Source organism: Lithobates pipiens, unplaced genomic scaffold, assembly GCF_037356315.1.
Source record: "Lithobates pipiens isolate NorthernLeopardFrog02 unplaced genomic scaffold, aLitPip1_a1.2 Scaffold_16, whole genome shotgun sequence".
In the NCBI taxonomy this organism is placed as follows: Eukaryota; Metazoa; Chordata; class Amphibia; order Anura; family Ranidae; genus Lithobates; species Lithobates pipiens.
This window is the reverse complement of record NW_027507748.1, coordinates 408941149-408960173: the sequence shown is the minus strand read 5'-3', so window position 1 is coordinate 408960173 and position 19025 is coordinate 408941149. Positions and strand designations below refer to the sequence as shown.

At 39.7% G+C, this 19025-nt stretch overlaps 1 protein-coding gene across 12 annotated transcripts in view; it reads right to left on the bottom strand.

The window, feature by feature from the left end:
• The window catches only part of MSI2 (musashi RNA binding protein 2), an 845284-nt gene that overhangs the window by 264812 nt on the left and 561447 nt on the right, over positions 1–19025 (bottom strand). For all 12 annotated transcript variants that reach the window (XM_077482429.1, XM_077482423.1, XM_077482428.1 and 9 more), the window contains one exon: positions 9902–9984. In XM_077482429.1, coding sequence (XP_077338555.1) covers positions 9902–9984 — 83 coding nt within the window. The remainder of the gene's footprint in view (positions 1–9901; positions 9985–19025) is intronic.

The window sequence follows — 19025 nt, the reverse complement described above, 5'->3', positions numbered from 1 at the left end:
GTTGATGATTAACCACTTGCCGCCCGGCTCACGTTGATATATATTGGTAAAGTGGCACGGGTGCGCAAAATCAGGTACCCATACATCACTGTGTCATCGGCGGCTAGCAGGCGTGTGTGCGCCACGGGAGCGTGTGATTGTGACACGGAGAGGCAGAACGGGGAGAGACAGCTGAGTGTTCACAGTAAGCATTTCCCTGTTCTGCCTAGCAACATGACAGGGATCTACTGCTCCCAGTGATCGGGAGCAGTGATCTCTGTCATGTTCTAGTGAGCCCACCCCCCTACAGTTAGAACACGCCCAGGGAACACACTTAACCCCTTGATCGCCCACAAGTGTTTAACCCCTTCCCTGCCAGTGACATTTACACAGTAATCAGTGCATTTTTATAGCACTGATCGCTGTATAAATGCCAGTGGTCCCAAAATCGTGTCAAACGTGTCTGATCTATCCGCTGCAGATCACTGCTATTACTAATAAAAAAATAATAACAATAAAAATGTCATAAATCTACCCCCTATTTCGTAGACACGATAACTTTTGCGCAAACCAATGAATATATGCTTATTGAGATTTTTTATGTATATGTAGAAGAATACATATTGGCCTAAACTGAGGAAGATATATATATATATATATATATATATATATATACATATATATATATATATATATATATATATATATATATATATATATATTGGGGATATTTATTATAGTAAAAAGTAAAAAAAATATTGTTTTTTATTTCCAAAATGTTTGCTTTTTTTGTTTATAGCGCAAAAATTAAAAACCGCACAGGCGATCAAATACCACCAAAAGAAAGCTCTATTTGTGGAAAAAAAACTTTGCTAGAGTACAAGGTCACACGACTGCGCAATTGCCAGTTAAAGCAACGCAGTGGTGTATCCCAAAAAAGGGGCTTGGTCAGGTAGGGTGTAAATCCTTCCCGGGGCTGACGTAGTTAAAACAGGCACATCTAAGTATGCAGGCATCTGGGGTAAAGCTGTCCACATAGATCCTCTTCTACACTGCGATCGCCTGGTCTTTCAGTTCTATGACATATTATAAATGATTAGTTCCTATGAGTTGTGTTACACACAGCACTGGCCCGACAACACTCATCGCTCATTCACAAAAGTGAAAGATTACACGGTGAGAGAGGGGGCGGAGCTCTGTGCTGGCTGTACCATCCCCCACAGGAACACCAATAATTTGGCCTTCAAATGAGGGGGTGGAGCTCCAGCCAGCATTAAGAGATTTGTTTGAGGGATGAGGGGCCACCAATCAGAATAGGACCAAGGGATGTATATATTTTGTCCCTTGGGGTGTTAAAAAAAAAACAAAAACAAGATAGTTCATCAAAACTCTTTTCTTCAGGCTTAAATTGTGACCATGTGTCCTCATCAGGGATTTAGGATTAAATAAATTTATACTGTCTTTATAGGATTAAACAAGTTGATACCAGCTTTACAGTCACCGTTGGTTAATTTGTAGATAGCATAGATAATGTAATGCTGTTGCATCCTGTGCTAAAGTTTTTTCACTGCATAATTTTGTACTATCAACAAATACAGAAACTGAGCTCCTAATGCCAACCACAATGTTTTTTACAAATAATATAAACAGCATTTGCCCCAAGACGGAACCCTGGGGCACATAACTTACAAACCCTAGCTCACGCAAAGGCTGAATCCATGACCCTTATCCTCTGTACCCACTGCCGAAGCCAGCCTACTATCCAAGTACATACCATTTCCTCCACTTCAAGTTTAGAAAAAAAAAAAACTTTTGGAAGATACAGTGTAAAATGCTTTTTCAAAACCAAGATAAATTACGCCTACTGTCCATCCTTTATCAAAACTACTGCTCACTTACCCATAGGACTATTAACAGGGTGGTCTGACAAGAACAGTCTTTTAGAAATCCATGTTAATTAATAACACAATTTCCCACAGTAAATTCTTTAGTGGCGTACCTTAGACCCCTTTCACACTAAAGGTGCTTTTCTCAAGCTCGAGGGTTTTCATACCGGAGCAGTGCGATTGCAGGACCAAAAAAGAAAAGTCCTGCAAGCTGCGTGTTTGAGGCGGTGCAGGAACGGTGTATACTGATGTTCTGTAGTTCCCTGGAATACACCTAGACTCTTTTGAATACTGGAACCACATTCGTCTGTGGCAGTCAGTACCATTCCTGTCATTAAGGAGTCTTTAAAAATCAGGCTATCACTGTGCTAAGCCCCCTGACAGCATGCAGGTGATAGATGGCTTCATCTATCCCTGGTGATCTGTTTATATTTAGGATTTCAAGTCTGCTTCTGACCCTATTTTCTGATAACCACAAGGGTACTTTCTGCCAATTATTAATAGCATTACATTATTTCTAATAATGTTTTTTCCTTGTGTATAAACTGAAGAGAAAAATGTAATTAACAAGTTAGCCTTATCCATTTGTTACCAAAGTCCCAGATTCATCTGTCAGGTGGTCTATGTGTTCAACCCTTACCTTTTTACTGCTGATTCATTTAACCACTTAAAGACCGCCCACCACATATATACTGCGGCAGGGCAGCTCTATTGCGCAAAACGATGTACCTGTACATCATTTCATGCAATAGATAGCATTGGTGGGCATGCTCGCTGCATGGAGGAGTCGTCGATGTGCGTGCCCGGCTGACCCGATACCCTCTGGCCACCTGCGATCACTTCACAAACATGCAGAGTGGGGATGTAAACAAGGCAGATCCCATTCTTACAGGGGACTGAATAGAGATCTGCTGTTCCTAGTGATTAGGAACTGCGATCTCTGCGTCATTCTTGTCAGAACTTCCCCCACACAGTAAGAAAGCACCAACAGGGAACACATTTAACCCTTTGATCGCCCCTGATGTTGACCCCTTTCCTGTCAGTGTTATTTATACATTAAGCAGTGCATTTTTTTAGCACAGATCACTGTATTAGTGTCACTGGTCCCCAAAAAATGTCGCTTAGGGTCAGATTTGTCCACCGCAATGTTGCAGTCTCGATAAAAATGGCTTATCACTGCCATTATTAGTAAAAAAAAATAAAAATGAAAAGTCCATAAATCTATCCCGTAGATTGTAGACACGATAACTTTTGCGCAAACCGATCAATATACGCTTATTGGGATTTTTTTTTAACCAAAAATATGTAGAAGAATACATATTGGCCTCAATTAATGATGAAACATGTTTTTATACTTTTTTTTTTTTTTTTAGATATGTATTATGGCAGAAAGTAAAAAATCCTTATTTTTTTTTCAAAATTTTCTTTTTTTGTTTACAGCGCCAAAAACAAAAACCGCAGAGGTGATCAAATTAAACCCAAAATAAAGCTCTATTTGGGGGAAAAAAGGAAATCAATTTTATTTGGGCACAGCGTTGCACGCCCCCCGCAATTGTCAGTTACAGCTACGCAGTGCCGTATTGCAAAAAATGGCCTGGTCATAAAGGGGTTAAATCCTTCCTGGCTGGCAGAAAACAATGATTACTGCTAGAGTTTATAGGCCCTGGCAGTAAACGCATGTAAAAAATAAATAAAAATCAGACAGGCTGATTGTACCCAAGCCAATACATGGATAAACTTGGGTACAACCAGCCCCCCCCCCCCCCCCCCCCATAGATGGATTGAAACTTGGCTGGCCCCTGCTGAACTGGCCAAGATTCGATCCATCTATGACCAGTTTAATTTTTTTCTAACCTGCATGTTTGAAATTAGCTCTGCATTGTTATGAATCACCAGATATATAAGATAATGTTTGCTAGTTAAGGCTTCTACCATTTGCCCTATAAAATGTAACTGTACAGTGTTCAAGAACTGGTAACCTTAGTTGACTGTGCATTTGTCATTTGTCCAATGTCTAGATAACTGGAGCCCCAAAGAGTTGTAAAACAATTAATAAAAGTGAATTATATTTGTTAAAAAGAAATTCCTGCCCGACACCTCCTTAATGTTAGTTGGCCTGTAACATTTTCCCATAATTATTTTACTATTTGTGGAACTTATTTGCAGCTTTAGCCATAATGACGCTGCCTCATCTTCACAGTCATTGCTGATATCCCCTCTCTTACAATCAGATTGCTCTTGAAATATTTATATATATATATTATACTATTAGTTATCCGATTTTCAAAATGCTACTGACCATATCTACAAATACACAGCCCTATTTTTTGGCACACCCACACACAATCCCGCACCTCCCCTGCATTTATACAAAACCCTGAAACAACCATAGACTTTTGGGACAAGAGGCAGAGATTGAAGGTTTAAAAGACAAAATATTTTGGGCACCATGAAAAAGTGATGTGGCAACCACTGCAGTGAATTGTGGGTATGGACAAATTGTGGTAACAATAAGTAGGGGTTAAAGGGGTATGGTTATTAAATCCTGAGCCTATGCTGCTGTCAAGAGATTGTAAAGCATAGAGTGCAGGGATAAGGATTAAATAGCACACAGGGATTCCGGGTTTGGGATTAAGTAACAGAAGGATTTCAAGGGTCAGGAGTAAGTAACACACAAAGTTCAGGGGTCATGATTAAGTAATGCTGAGTGTTTAAGGGTCAGTATTAAGTAATGCAAATAATTCAGGGCCAGGATTAGGTAAAGCAGATAATTCAGGGGTCAGGATGAAGTAATGCAAATAGTTAAGCGGTTAGGATTAAGTCACAAAGACAGTTAAGGGGTCAGTATTAGATAACGCTGAGAGTTCAAAGCTCAAGAATAAAAGAAAGAGTTCGGTGGTCACAATTAAGTAACAGACAAAGTTCAGGAGTCCGGATAGGGTAAAGCAAAGAATTCAGAGGTCAGGGTTAAGTAACATAGAGAATTAAGGGGTCAGCAGTAACACAGAGTGTTCAGGAAGGAGGTATTCTGTTCCAGCATTACTACTTTTGAATTGATGTACCCAATTGTGCCATATTTATTGGGGTACATAAATATTAATGTCGTGTAAGATTTTTGTAAGGAACAATTCAAATATGAAGTTAAAAAATAATCAAATGGATGATTGAAAACAAAAAAATAAGAACTTTGTCTGTGGTTGGGATTAAAAGAGCTCATACAAATACCTGGCTTGGGCCAACAACTGTGTGAATTTAACCCTGGAGGAAAGAATTGTATGACATCAGTCCAAATAGGAGGGGGGCACAGGTAAAGCTTTGAATTTGGGAGTTTTGGGTCTTTAATTCAAGAGGGTTATGGATCATTAGTTTGAGTGTAGCGCCATGTCTTAATATTATTAAGTGCACTGAGAGGGTAAGACAATTGGCCACAACTGTGGCAGAGAGCAAGCAGCTGGTAAAATAGTGGGTTTTGCGATAAGAGTTGCAGACAGGGGCTCTGACTTCAATGAGGAGATGGTGGGGAAGGAACACACATGGATAGGCAGAAGGGTGAAGTGCTAGAGCTACCAGGGAAGCATCAATAGCCACTGAAAGGGAGACAGGCAGAAGAAGCCATTTAGTAGGGTACCAATGGAGAAGAGCACATACAGTTTTACCTTTTGCATTACGTTAAATAAACTGAAAGAAAATGACATATGAGCCTTCATCTAAGGTTGCAGATTTTTTTAAGAGGGAGAAAGGAAGTACAGCATGTTTTGGCATCTAAAGTAAATCACAAATGTGACTGTTCAAAACCATGTTAAAAGGGGCGTATATGACAGATTCATCTCTGCCCCCTACCCACCTCTGAGTACTGTCTCTTGGCTCCAACCCCTACCCACTTCCCAATATAGTCCCTTTTAGAGAATACAAAACGAAATATCATTTTGTGCTAAGTAATTTGTATGGAATTTGATAGACCCTACCCCAGCAATAGTAAACCCTCCAGCAGCAATAGATCCCCCACACAAAAACATACCCCCCAGTACCAATGCCCCCCCGCTACAAAATACCACCCCAGCAACAACAGATCCTCCAGCAGCTAGCAACAGTAGATCTCTCCCTCAATAGTAGATCTTTCCCAGCAACAGTAGAACCCCTGCCAGCAACAATAGACCTGCCCAATAACAATAATAACAATAGACCCCCCACACAAAAATAGACTCGCAACAATGAAAACAGATCGCCAAAAGCCAGCATCAATAGACCCTCCAGCACACCCCAGGAATCCTTGCCAAAAAATACATTCCGTTGTGGTGGTGCCAGAACTGCATTCCCCTGTGTTCCCCTGCGTGCCCGCTGAAAAAAAGCCCTGGTCCTGCTGCATTAAAACATACTTGACAACAGCCTGGGCAAAGATTGAAAAATAGCAGGATGTATAATCCAAAACCATCCACAACTCTAGATTTTAGATCTAAAGGATGTGAACAAAACATTTGGAAGATAAAAATCAGACAAAAACAAGGACAGAACCCAATAAACTTAATATGTTATTTGCCTTTTCCTATAAAGCTATATCTTAATCTTTAGGCTTGTGTCACACAGAAATGCCACCCAATCTGGGTAACAAAGTTATGACTTCTTATACAGTACATACAAACTATAGTTGTTCCCACCTCAATTTCAAATTCAGAATGAGCGGTGAGGGTTGGGACATCAAAATGAAGTGAAAAATGTTCACAGGCAATTGCTTCAATAAAACAACCACACAATTAGATAGGGTGATTATGATGGCAGGATGGGCTGTTTTTAAACCTAATCTGTTTATAATAGCAATAAACAAGTTCTGCAACAAACATTATCCAATTGGCAATGATCTGACATAGAACAGGCAGCATGGATAATGCACAATGACAACATCTGTTCGTATGCAGACATCATATGACCGCTTTTATCATATCCAACACAAACAGGAAAATTCACTTTTAGTGCCAACAGCAGGAATTTAAAAAAATGACCATACATGTCTATATACAAATATTTTGAAGGCCCAGGCACTCTACCTGATCAGCCTGGTCATAATTATGGGGGTTCTATCAAAATCAAAAACAAACAAAAGAGGTAGATGTGCCATATTTTAAGGCACCTATATCCTACCAAAGCCTGAAAAAAACGTGAAAGTTTGTGGGCAGCTAAAGAAAGCATAATCCGAAATCGCTGGGCTAAAGTTGATGTGTAAAAGTTTAACATTTGACATCATCTAAACAGAACACCCTGTACCTGTTCTGGTGCTAGGAATAATACCCCGAGTCATATGAAACTATGGTCCACCACAAAAAAAAGAATGGATGGGAGTGACATCATTGTGCGTCAGCCAGTCAAATTGCTGCAGCCCGTTAACCCTGAAGGAAGACCGGGAGAAGATGGAAGCCTCGGAGGTGCTGTGACAGTGCTCCACCGGAGGGCTTTGATTTCAGGTAAGTCTTTCATAATGTGCTAGTATGCGATGCATACTAGCACATTATGCTTTTAACTTGCAGGGAGAGGATTTTTTTGTTTTCTTTTATTGTGGTTTAACTACTGCTTTAAAAAGCATTTTTTTTAATTGGTATCAGTGTGTTTAAGGCTGGGTTTACACTAGTGGAAATTGGATGTGGTTTTCTCCGCATCCAATTGACATGACAAGGAATTGTGACCAGCTCTCTATGGAGCTGGTTCACATATTTCTATTGTGGCTGAGGAGCAGCTTGGACAGGAGTCCTGTGCGTCTTTGGCTCTGTTTCAGAGCCAAATGCAGGGGGAAAAAAATCAGCCCTGATTTGTCCTTAAAACGGAGAAAAGTGACGCACCGGACCCCTGCTGCAAGCTGCACCCGGCAGCAATGTGAACCCAGCCTTAGGTAGGATAAAAAACGTAAAAAAAAAGTGCACTACTGTTTACATGTTCTACTACGGGTACAAACAACAAATAATATAAACATATGTGGTATCACTGTGATTGTCAGGAGCAGGAGAATTTATTTTAGGTTGTTCTTTGGTGGTAAGTTATGGTAATAAGAAGAAATAAACAGCTAAATAAAAAAATAGTTTTCCTTTGATAAAATAAAAAGATCAGGAGATATCGAATACCATTTACCACCTGGATACACAAATTAGTTGTGATGATATGTAGTTTTATTAACACATGTCAAAATTGCAAAATTGCGCTCAGGTGTTTCAGTTTGTTTTAGTCTCCATCATGAAGGGATTAAAAGACACAGAGCAAAACATAAATGCATTTACTGCGCACAATCATGCCAAATGACTTATGTTTCAACAAAAACCGAAACTGCTTATGCTAGAATGTGAAGATCTACTCTACTATATGTACGAGAAACAAATGACACTGTGAAACTACATGATCAATGCAAACATAAAGCAGGTATAATAAGGTTTACCTGTAGTCACCGTGAATATCTCCTAAATTTGCACAAATTAACATTGGCACATGCACACTGGAGAAACGGCCCGCTTGTGCCGTCTCTTCAGTAGCTGTGCCGTGACCAGCGGCTCTGCCTCGCATGTGCGGGAGTGATGTCATCGCAGCTCCAATCGAACACTGCGCCGGAGCTAGCAAACACGAAAATAACTCCAGGAGATGTGTCACTAGTCACATCTGTGTACGGGGTAAGTATTTCATAATGAGCTAGTATGCAATGCATACTAACTCATTATGCCTTTGTCTTGCAGGGTTTTTTTTTGTCTGAGTTTACAACCACTCACATACACCTGTTGGGCCTGCAAGTGAAATCTACTGAATACAGCTTCCTATGATGGTGTGGCAACAATGCTGCACTGCTCCTCAATTTAGATCAGAGTTGCCACTTACATGTGAGCTGTGCCTGAGTGTACTACAGTGGATGATGAAAGGGGGGTTGCAGGGGGAGGGGGCGTGAGTATCAGCATTGTCAGTGACTGTATCTTGCCAATGTGAAGGGAGCAGTGACAATGTGATGTAATAAATAACTTTTTGAAATATCACAAAATTACATTTCATTCATCTTTATCCACCAAAATGCATTGCCATGTGGTTTAGTGTGCCCCTGTAAACTGAATTCATAGGATTCAAGGAAAATTGCTTGTCTATAGTGTAGGGACTGCATTGGGCAAAGCTGTTTGATGTAGTCCAAGGTACATGGTATGAATAGGTCCTAAACTCAACTTGTAGCTAGCAATCTGTTCTGGAAACACCCGTTTCAGAAATTGTAAATGTGTAGGCTAGGAATTCTCAAATCGGAGAAGTTCCAGCTCTTGATCATCATACAGATAGAGTCTACCATCCTTAATTGTGTGGAAAAAATCCTATGTCCCTTAAAGTCCTTTTTTTGTTTTTAGTAAAATATAAAATTGATAAGAAAACTGGCAGGTTTTCTGTAACACGTGGTGTTTTTACAATCACTTCCTGTCCCAAAAGACGCAGCAGGAAGTAGAAGAAAATCTCTTCAAAGTGGGGGCATATTCCATCTCAGACAACTGGCATTAGAATGGATTTCCCCATACCTACTGTTCCTGCGAGGACTCAAAATTTTTAGATTTCACATCATTGTACTGGAGAGAGTTGTTACCAGCACCAATAGTTAGAGTGAATCTAACCCTGCCACATTCTATCCAAAACAAAAAAATGTTTTGGCTGTACATTTTAAGTGGTCTTTCCAATTTTGGCACAGTTGCCATGTTTCCCGAACAGCATTAGCAGTTTAATCATTTTAGTTATTGCTTGGAATTGTTCCTTAAGAAAGAGCTCATCTGCCATTATATCTCTGAAGAATTCTTGCTTAAAAGGGACATGGTTATCATTATATACTCACTTCTTTAACTTTATGCATTTAGCATAAAAGACTGGCTTTTTGCCAGGTGGCATTAAACATTTATTACCCAGTTTTTAAAAGTTGGAGTTTGTTGTGTTCAGAATCACACATGCATTCTGTTAACAAGAAGAGCACTGTGGTCCATGCATACACACATGATGATTCTAAACAAATTACAAACCATCACAGGATATTTACACAAGAAACGTACCATTTTGTTGTTTATTTCGTGGAAATGAATTTCACAGACTTTCTCCACAACGTCTTCATTTTCAAAGGTTACAAAACCAAAACCTATAAAACAAAAAAGGATGGTGTTGATTACAATAAAAGAAAACAAACAAAGGCAACTGTTCATTTTTTACACACTTTGCAAGCACGCAGTTTTTTTATTTCAGTAGAAGTGCCACAGACCATGCTAGATAGGAAAAAAAGAAAATCAGCTAAACAAATAATAAGCAAAACATAAAAGAAGACAACAGCTTCCATAAGCATGTTTTCTTATACACTTGGAGTAATTTAACACCTAAGAAGTCTTAAAGGGGAACTTCATTTAAGTGTGGTGTTCATGTTTCCCATAGTACTAACATACACCTTGATGGATTGCTTTTACTTTATACAAAAACCAAATTAATTTCAATATAAATCCTATTCTGTGCTGCAACAGAAGTATAGGGAGGAAAATAAATATTGATATGTCACCAACAATAATGTAAGCTTAGTACTTTTTTTTTGTGTATACTATATTTTAATCTGTAGGTGTCACTGTTGCTGTTGTTGATTACAAAGTTTATAGTTGTGGACCTAAACTTTTCATTGACAGCAGTGGTAACCGTGGCTCTCTTAAGAAGTTTATTGAAAAGTTCTGCATCAATGTGTCATTAAGTCCAAAACATGCTAAAAGGTTTTTGCTTCATAAACGCTAAACTAACTGTGATTAGTGCCAAAAGTCAGCTGGCTGTTTTGGGCATGGGGTGAATCACATTCCGGTGGCAGAACTCAGCAGCAAGCTCATCCAGGATCAGGGCACTATAATGAAAGTCAAGACCAGGTGCGGGTGCTGTCACTCCTCAGCATGAAGTGCTCTTCAATGGAATCAGAAAGATTAAATCTCTGGTAGATTTAAAGTGATTGTAAAGTCTCTTTTTTTCTGTTAAAAATAATAAACATGTTATATTTCCGTGGTCTGTGCAGTGGATTTGCACAGGGCAGCCTTGATCCTCCTCTTCACGGGTCCCTCTTTGGCTCTCCTGGCCCCTCCCTCCCAACAAGTGCCTCCATAGCAAGCAGCTTGCTATGGGTGCCCCCAAGCCGAGCTGCAGTTCCGTGTATTCATTCAAACACAGATCTGTGGCTCAGCCCGTCTTCTTTCTCTCCTCATTGGCTGACTGACTTTGACAGCAGTGGGAGCCAATGGCACCGTGCTGCTGTTTAGCCAATGAGAAGGGAAGTCCCGGGCAGGCGAGGCAATCCCACAACATTGCTGGATCAAGAGGGGGCTCAGGTAAGTATTAAAGAGGCTGCTGCACACAGAGGGATTTTTATCTTAATGCATAGAATGCATTAAGATAAAGATAACTTTAAGAGTTGATATGACAGAGTATGCCATCTTAACTGGCAGAAGGGCCTCCTATAAAAGTGCAATACGATAAACCAACGTTAACATCATTGTAATAATTTACATATACCCAATGAAGTGACTAGCCTCAGGGGATAAACAGTGATGAAACAAATCCTCCTACAGAAGGTATACTTGTTTATCCGCAGTCTTCTCTACATTCATTCAAAGTGCTGCATTTATAAAGCTTGTCTGAGAGTTTAGAAAAAAGGAGGCAGAGAGCTGAAGTTACACTCTGCAGATTTGAGTGAGTAGAGCTCTAACGCTGATTGGAGGGAAGAGAGACACCCCCCTTTCACACAGCACACAGGAACAGAGCTGTGGCTGTCAATCATTTGGAGCTCTTTCCACTGACACCATGTTTCTCTAGGTGTTAGGAAAACTTGTCAGAAGTGATTTAGGTGGACTGCAGATGAATAGAACAGCAAACAGAAATGACACTCAGTGACCTTAATTGAGACAAGTACACAGTGTACAAGTACACAGTATACACAATATAGAGGGATATGCTTTGTTCATATTTCATGTCTGTGGTTTAAAGTTAAAAATTGTGCATCCATCATATATTGATTATTCTATTCCAGTGAAGTTTCACTTTAAATGGTCTCTGTTTACGGGGTAAATTGGTCTGCATTCTACATTGTAATGTATATGTGCTTCATTTTTCTGTGACCATGGAGTTATAATATTATCATAATAAGTTTATGTAATTAAAATATTCCTAGCAACCAATAACTGTAGCAACATAAATTCTGAATATAAACATAACTGAAGCAAAAAACTTCAGAAGTGAATACCAGATGTGCCAGCAATGGTCTATTTTATGTACAGTATATACTTCTACATTTTTTTTCTTAGTACAGTACATAAATTTTAGTAGTTTATTTACCGTGATATAATATTCTGCTGCCGAACTGCTTATCTGGAATACTGCAGCATTAGTGCTTGGCCATAAAAATCATCATTGCTTTAATAGACATTAAACGCCTGAGATTTCCTGATCTTGATGCATGGGTTAGAATCTACCTTAACTGTCAATGAACACGGAGCAGATTTTCTGCACAAGTAAGCAGAGTTAAATCTGTAGTAGGATAAGAATAATTGCTTCTGTGTTATCAAAATCACAGCAACATACTTCAGAAACCCTAACCGCAAAAAAAAAAGAACAAAAGAAATACAACTACTCATAACCAACAGTCAGATGGAAAAGAAATGACTTTTCATTGTTTCCAGACTAACAAGAAAACGTTAATGGCTTCAGCAAGCGAGCATAACACTGCTTAGTAGATTGCAAGTGCCTTGAAGCATAGAAGGTGTTAACTTGCCTGTTATTTCTAAGGGTCAGGAGACATGGGGGCCCAGGGCCTGCTCTCACAGTGGAACAGCTAGTATAATAATAAGTGCTCTTTGGATCAGTGCAGGTCTGCACTTGTCTTTGAACACCCTGATGCGGTCAACCCTAAGGGTCAGTCAGCATCCGGAGATAGTTATTTGTCCCTTTCTTCCTGAATTACTTCCTTTAATACCTCATCAGGACATCCTGAGGCCTTTAAGAAGCTATTAAAGTTGCAGACTTGTGATCTGAACGTTCCTCTCCCTCTCCACGGCTGCATCAAAAAGAAGATGGATTTGGCCCAGTTAAAGGCTGTTTGATGCCTGCTGCCTACCCATCAGCTATGCAGTCTATTTACTCATCCAGGTCCTGGATCTGCCAGACAAAGCCACATGGAAAGGCTTTTGGCAGGCGGCTCCAGCTCTGTGAATCGATTCCCTCTTAAAAATCAACACACTGTCATTTTCCTAACAACTGCTCAATACTTAAACAAATAAAACATGAGGGGGGGAAAAAAATGACGAGCTCTCTAAAGGCTGCATGAAGCAGCACAGTGAAACAGCCAGCCATTGCTGGAAAACCATCCACCCAAATTTAAATGGAAAGCTTTCACTGGCATAGAAAGCGGCTGCAAGAACATGACTGCTCAGGGAATAGTAATATTAACATGTGTCTCAATGTCTTTGCAAGTATATAACAAAAATAAAAATAAATTGAATTGTTTACTTCCTATTTCAAATGTGGCAATATCACAGGTGGAAGTAATCATTGTTGAGCCCCATGGCAGAAAGCCTTCTAAGGAGGCGGTTGGAAACTGAAGATATGCTACAAGACAGAGTCAAATATTAAACATGTTGCATGAAACTGCTAGAGATCATGGTTAAAGTGATAGTAAACACACTGCAAACAATAAACAACAACAGTAAAGAATGTTTCATTTAGATTGTCTGTATGTGGATGATGGCACTGTCATTTTTTAAATAAAAAAATAAAATAAATCCTTTTCCCTAATTGATCCCTAATCCCTAATCGATATAGAGCTGTCACATGACACATCACATAAAAATATATATTTGAAATCAAATATTTATTATTTTTTGGCAATAACATGGTGTGGGTTGATTTCTGCCAATCCCAGGCTGTGTCATACCTCTCCAGCCTCTTTCTTAGAGTAAGAGGGAGGTGAAGCCTCCATTAATATACATATAATCTACATGTAATCTCCTGCTCTCATTGTGTTCAGCTGGTTAGTGGGCATGGAGGGGGGAGGAAGTGGACTGTGTACATGCCCACATGTGTACACACCTACATTTGTAAATCTATAGTCACATGGGCTGCTCAGATGTGATAGGGAAGAAATGCTCAATATAGAAACTCAATGAAAACTGAGCATGTGCAGATTTGCCTCAACAGCTGCACAATCCCTAGCCGAATTGGGCGCATGAACAGAAGGTGGCGATAGAGAGCTACAAGATCATCTAGGTTTTTGCAGAATACAAACAACGAATCTCATAGTGACTGAGCGAGTATGAACAGCATGTAATACACCATTTATTGATTGCTTTGTATGATGTGGGTTTAATGACACATTAATCATCTCAATACAGTGCATTTTCACCCCCTTCCCACCCAAGCCATTTTTCAGCTTTCAGCACTGTCACACTTTGATTGACAATTGCGGGGTCATACAACACTGTACCCAGATGAAATTGTTTAATTTTGTCCCCACTGAGATTTCTTTTGGTGGTATTTGATCACCTCTGCAGTTTTTATTTTTTGCGCTATAAACAAAAGAAGAGTGACAAGTTTAAAAAAAATAAAAAATTTTACTTTTTGCTATAATAAATATCCAATTTTTTTTTTTAAACAAATTTTTTCCTCAGTTTAGGCTGTATTCTTCTACATATTTTTGGTAAAAAAAAAAAATCGCAATAAGTGTATTTTGATTAGTTTGCATAAAAGTTATAGCCCCTACAAAACAGAGGATAGATTTATAGCATTTTTATTATTATTATTCTTTTACTAGTAATGGCGGTGATCTGAGATTTTTATCATGACTGCGACATTGCGGCGGACATATCGGACACTTTTGACACATTTTTGGGACCATTCAGATTTATACAGCGATCCGTGCTATACAAATGCATTGATTACTGTATAAATGTGACTGGCAGGGAAGGGATTAACACTAGGTGGAGATCAAGGGGTTATTATGTTCCCTGGGAGTGATTCTAACTGTAGGGGGAGGGTATTCACAAGGGGAGGAGACTGATCGGTGTTTCTGTGTACTGAGAACACACCATCGGTCTCCTCTCCTCTGACAGGACCGTGGATCTGTGTCTTTAAACGCACAGATCCATGGTCCTGCTGTGTTTAAACATGCGCATCGAGTCCCCAGTGACATGGCGGGCGGGTGCCCCCTGGTGGGCCGAAAAAAGGCGAGGGTTTCATATGACACCCTCCCACAACGAGAGCTATGCCGCCTGGCCATCAATTGACAGCCGGCGGTCGGCAAGCAGTTAATACAGTCCCTTTACAGTGCAATGCTTCCTCGTGTATGCATCATACAGCTAACAAAAAGGACTGGTTACATTATTTTGTAGTCAAGATCTAATATAAAATTTCGAAAAATACCAAGTATAATCAATTATTTTCCATCACTGGCCTTACAGTAGGTAAACCATAACCCGGAAATGTAATATATTGCAGCTTACCAATCCTTAGACTGACTGTAAAGTCATAAGGTTTTTTATCTTAATGCATTCTATGCATTAGGATAAAAAGTCTTCTGTGTGCAGCAGCCCCCCTAATACTTAGGGCCCCATCTATATCCAGCACAGTTGTAGGATTGTCTGGGCTGCCCGGGACTCCTCTCCTCATTGACTGAGACAGCAGTGTGGCACCATTGGCTTCCATTGCTTTCAGTCAGTCAATGAGGAGAGAAAGGGGGTAGGGCCGCAGCTCTGTGTCTGAATGGACACTGGGAGCTGTGACTCGGCTTGAGTGCCCCCCTAGCAAGCTGCTTGCTGTAGGGGCATGCAACAGGAGGGAGGGGCCAGGAGCGCAGAGGAGGGACCCAAAAAGAGGAGGATTTGAGCTGCTCTGTGCAAACCCACTGCACAGAGCAGGTGAGTATAACATGTTTGTTAATTTAACTAAAAAACATGAGACTTTACAATTACCGTATATATGGTGGCAGCATTCCTTTTTAATTTTTTTATATTTCACTTGGTGACCTAGCCAGCAAGCATGTTATTTTTCAACTTCCTTGAACATACATAGCTGCTCAGACTAACTGTTAGAGGGTTAAGACAAGCCATTTAACACTGAACAGAAGGGCTTATATTGATCTTTAATTTGTCGGTCAAACCCACCTAATTCTGCTAGTCTATCAATACCTTCTCCCCAGACTGACAATTCAGCTGTCCAAATGTGCCTCTCTTGCACCTCCAATGGAGTAGAGGCACCTTTAAAAAAGGAAGTCTAAGACAGAAGCCTAAAAAAGAAAAACAAATGCAGCCACCACATTAAAGAACTGCTAATCTGCAATATATTCAATTTTTGTTTTTAAGTTTAATGATGTTTTAACCACTTCCTGCCCGTAGGACATCATATGGCGTCCTTATTTTGAAGTGGAGATATTTGGATAATAGTTGCAGCTACAGGTATCATCCAGATATCTTAGTTTTCAGGTGGCAATTCCCTCACTTGTAAAAGCCATCATAGAGGCCGTTTAGCTGCTGGATTGCTTTTACAGGCAGAGGGAGTGGACACCCCCTCCCACTGCTCTCTGGTGCCTCTTCGGGCTCTCCCTTGCAATTGGGAAGCTGGAGATTCGATCCAATGGCAACAGCAGATTACCATAGAGCTGGCCATGGACGGATGGTCCCTGGCTGTCTCTATAACTGTGGGAGGCCAGGAGTGACTTCATGACATCACTTCTGGCTCTGGCAGATATAAACACTGCTGTTTTTTCCCCTGGAAAGCAGAGATCAATGTTTTGTTTTTTTCATCTCATGCTTCCAGGGTAGAGGAGATTTTTGGAGTCTTATTGACCCCAGATGTCTCCATAAAGAGGACCTGTCATGCCTTATTCCTATAACAAGGGATGTTTACATTTCTTGTAATAGGAATGAAAGTTAGCAAAAAAATAAAGGGACAGTGTAAAAAAAAAAAAAAAAAAAAAAGTAAGTGAAAAACAAAATTAAAGTGCCCCCATTCCCTTATGCTTAAACGCAGAAGTGAATGCATACGTATGTTCTGCCTGCATATGTAAATGACATTCACACCACACATGTGCGATATTGCAGTGAACATTACAGCGAGAGCAATAATTCTAGCCCTAGAACTCCTCTAACTCTAAACTGGTAACCTATAAGAAAAAAAAAGTGTCACCTATGGGGATTTTTAAGTACTGAAGTTTGGCGCCATTCCACGAGCATGTGCAATTTTAAAGCATGACATGTTAAATATCTATTTACCAGGCATGACATCATCTTTTATATTTTACCAAAAAATTATATATATATATATATATATACACACATCCACATACACACAGACTGAATTGGCTTGGGCTGGAAGTGGTTAAATAAGCACTTAGCCAGGAAAAACTTACTTGTTTTGGTCCTGCCCTGGTGGAGAATATTTTGACTATGCATAAATAAGGTTATATGGTATGACTTTATTTCTGAGAATGGTGGTAAAAATATGTGTAGCCAGTAGCTTACACAAGGAAAAGTCTCTAGTGCAGTTGTTCTGTTGACTACTTGTAAATGTTATGATAATCACTGTATATTTGCTGAAAAAGCAATACAGGATTTCTTGAGTACGTAAAAACACTGTACAGGCAGCATGACAATGGTTCAGCAGATAAAACGGTCAGATTTTTGCCTAGCTTTTCCACCGACAGTAATTTGCCAGAAAAACGAGACTTAAGCAATCACTGACATGTGTGGCTCCATATCTCTGAAAAAGCCAAGGAAATACAGCGCTTGTTCTCTTTTCTTTCTTGCTGTACCTCCAGGCATAGTTAGAATATCTAGCTTTTGTCATTACAGATAAGGAATGTCACTCACAAGCTACATAGTAAATGACTATCTGTACTAGGTGTCGGGACAGAATATGGCCTACTACCGAGCTCCTTATTTCAATTCCATGTAATTTCTCATACAGTTCCAACAGCAGTCATTTGTTGGCTGTTCACATATAATGGATATTATGAATCAAACTAGTGTTGCACACTACCCAGTAGAATTGGCACAAAAACAACAAGAAAAAGAAGACTGCCCACAACATATAAGATTATGCTTGAGTGTTATGAAACCATGCTCAACAATATATGCACACGAGGGGTATTTAACAAAGTTTACGACATACCGTAATTATAATTATGACACAAGAAACTAGAACAAATGGCATGTGCCATAATGACAAAGCAGATCGACCTGTATCAGGCTTATCTATGCCACCTGCATCAATTTCTATTTCATGAAATTTGGTAACAAAGGGATCATGGTAGTTTTCAATATAGAAAACTGCCACAGATCCCCACCAGATTGGACCTGACGTAGGGAATGTGAACAGTCTTGCCAGATTTTTTTTCAACAATTACAAAGATGTCCTTTACATTTCACAATTTCAAAAAGCCATGTCAAAGTGTTTCTATTTTGTTGGCCTGTAATTCGCTGCTTTATAAATACTTAAATAGTAAAACAAACTGTAGTGCACTGACACAATGTGTTAAAAAAAAAAGATCCTATCCCTTTAAGATCAAACTATCATGCCCTAAATTGTGCTCACAGGAAACAACATTTCATTTGTGAATCAAATATTTAACACTGTGAAACAGAAAATCCAACAGATGTAAAGAATGTCCCACAGGTGAATAAATAATCACAAAAAATATTATATATTATTATATTATTTATTCACCTGTGGGACTATATTTACATCTGTTGAATTTTCTGTTTCACAATTTTAAATATTTAATTCATATTTTAAACATTGCTGTTTTTCATGAGCATTATTTATACCATGATAATTTGATTTTAAAGGGATAGGATCAATGTTTCAAACATGTTAAAGAGGAAGTAAACCCTTACAAACGACTTTGACCTACAGGTAAGCCTAGATTAAGGCTTACCTGTAGGTCCAAGAAATATCTCCTAAACGGGCACCGCTGTCTACGGTGCATGCGCCGTAGACAGCGGCGCGCAGGCGCACACACTAAACGCGGCAGTTCCAAGAATGGAGCTGCCGCATTTGTCGACTCCCGTGCGCATGCGCGGGAGTGACGTCATCGCGGCTTTGCTGAATGACAGCGGCGGAGCTGCGAGACGCCACTCCCGTGCGCATGCGCGGGAGTGACATCATCGTGGCTTC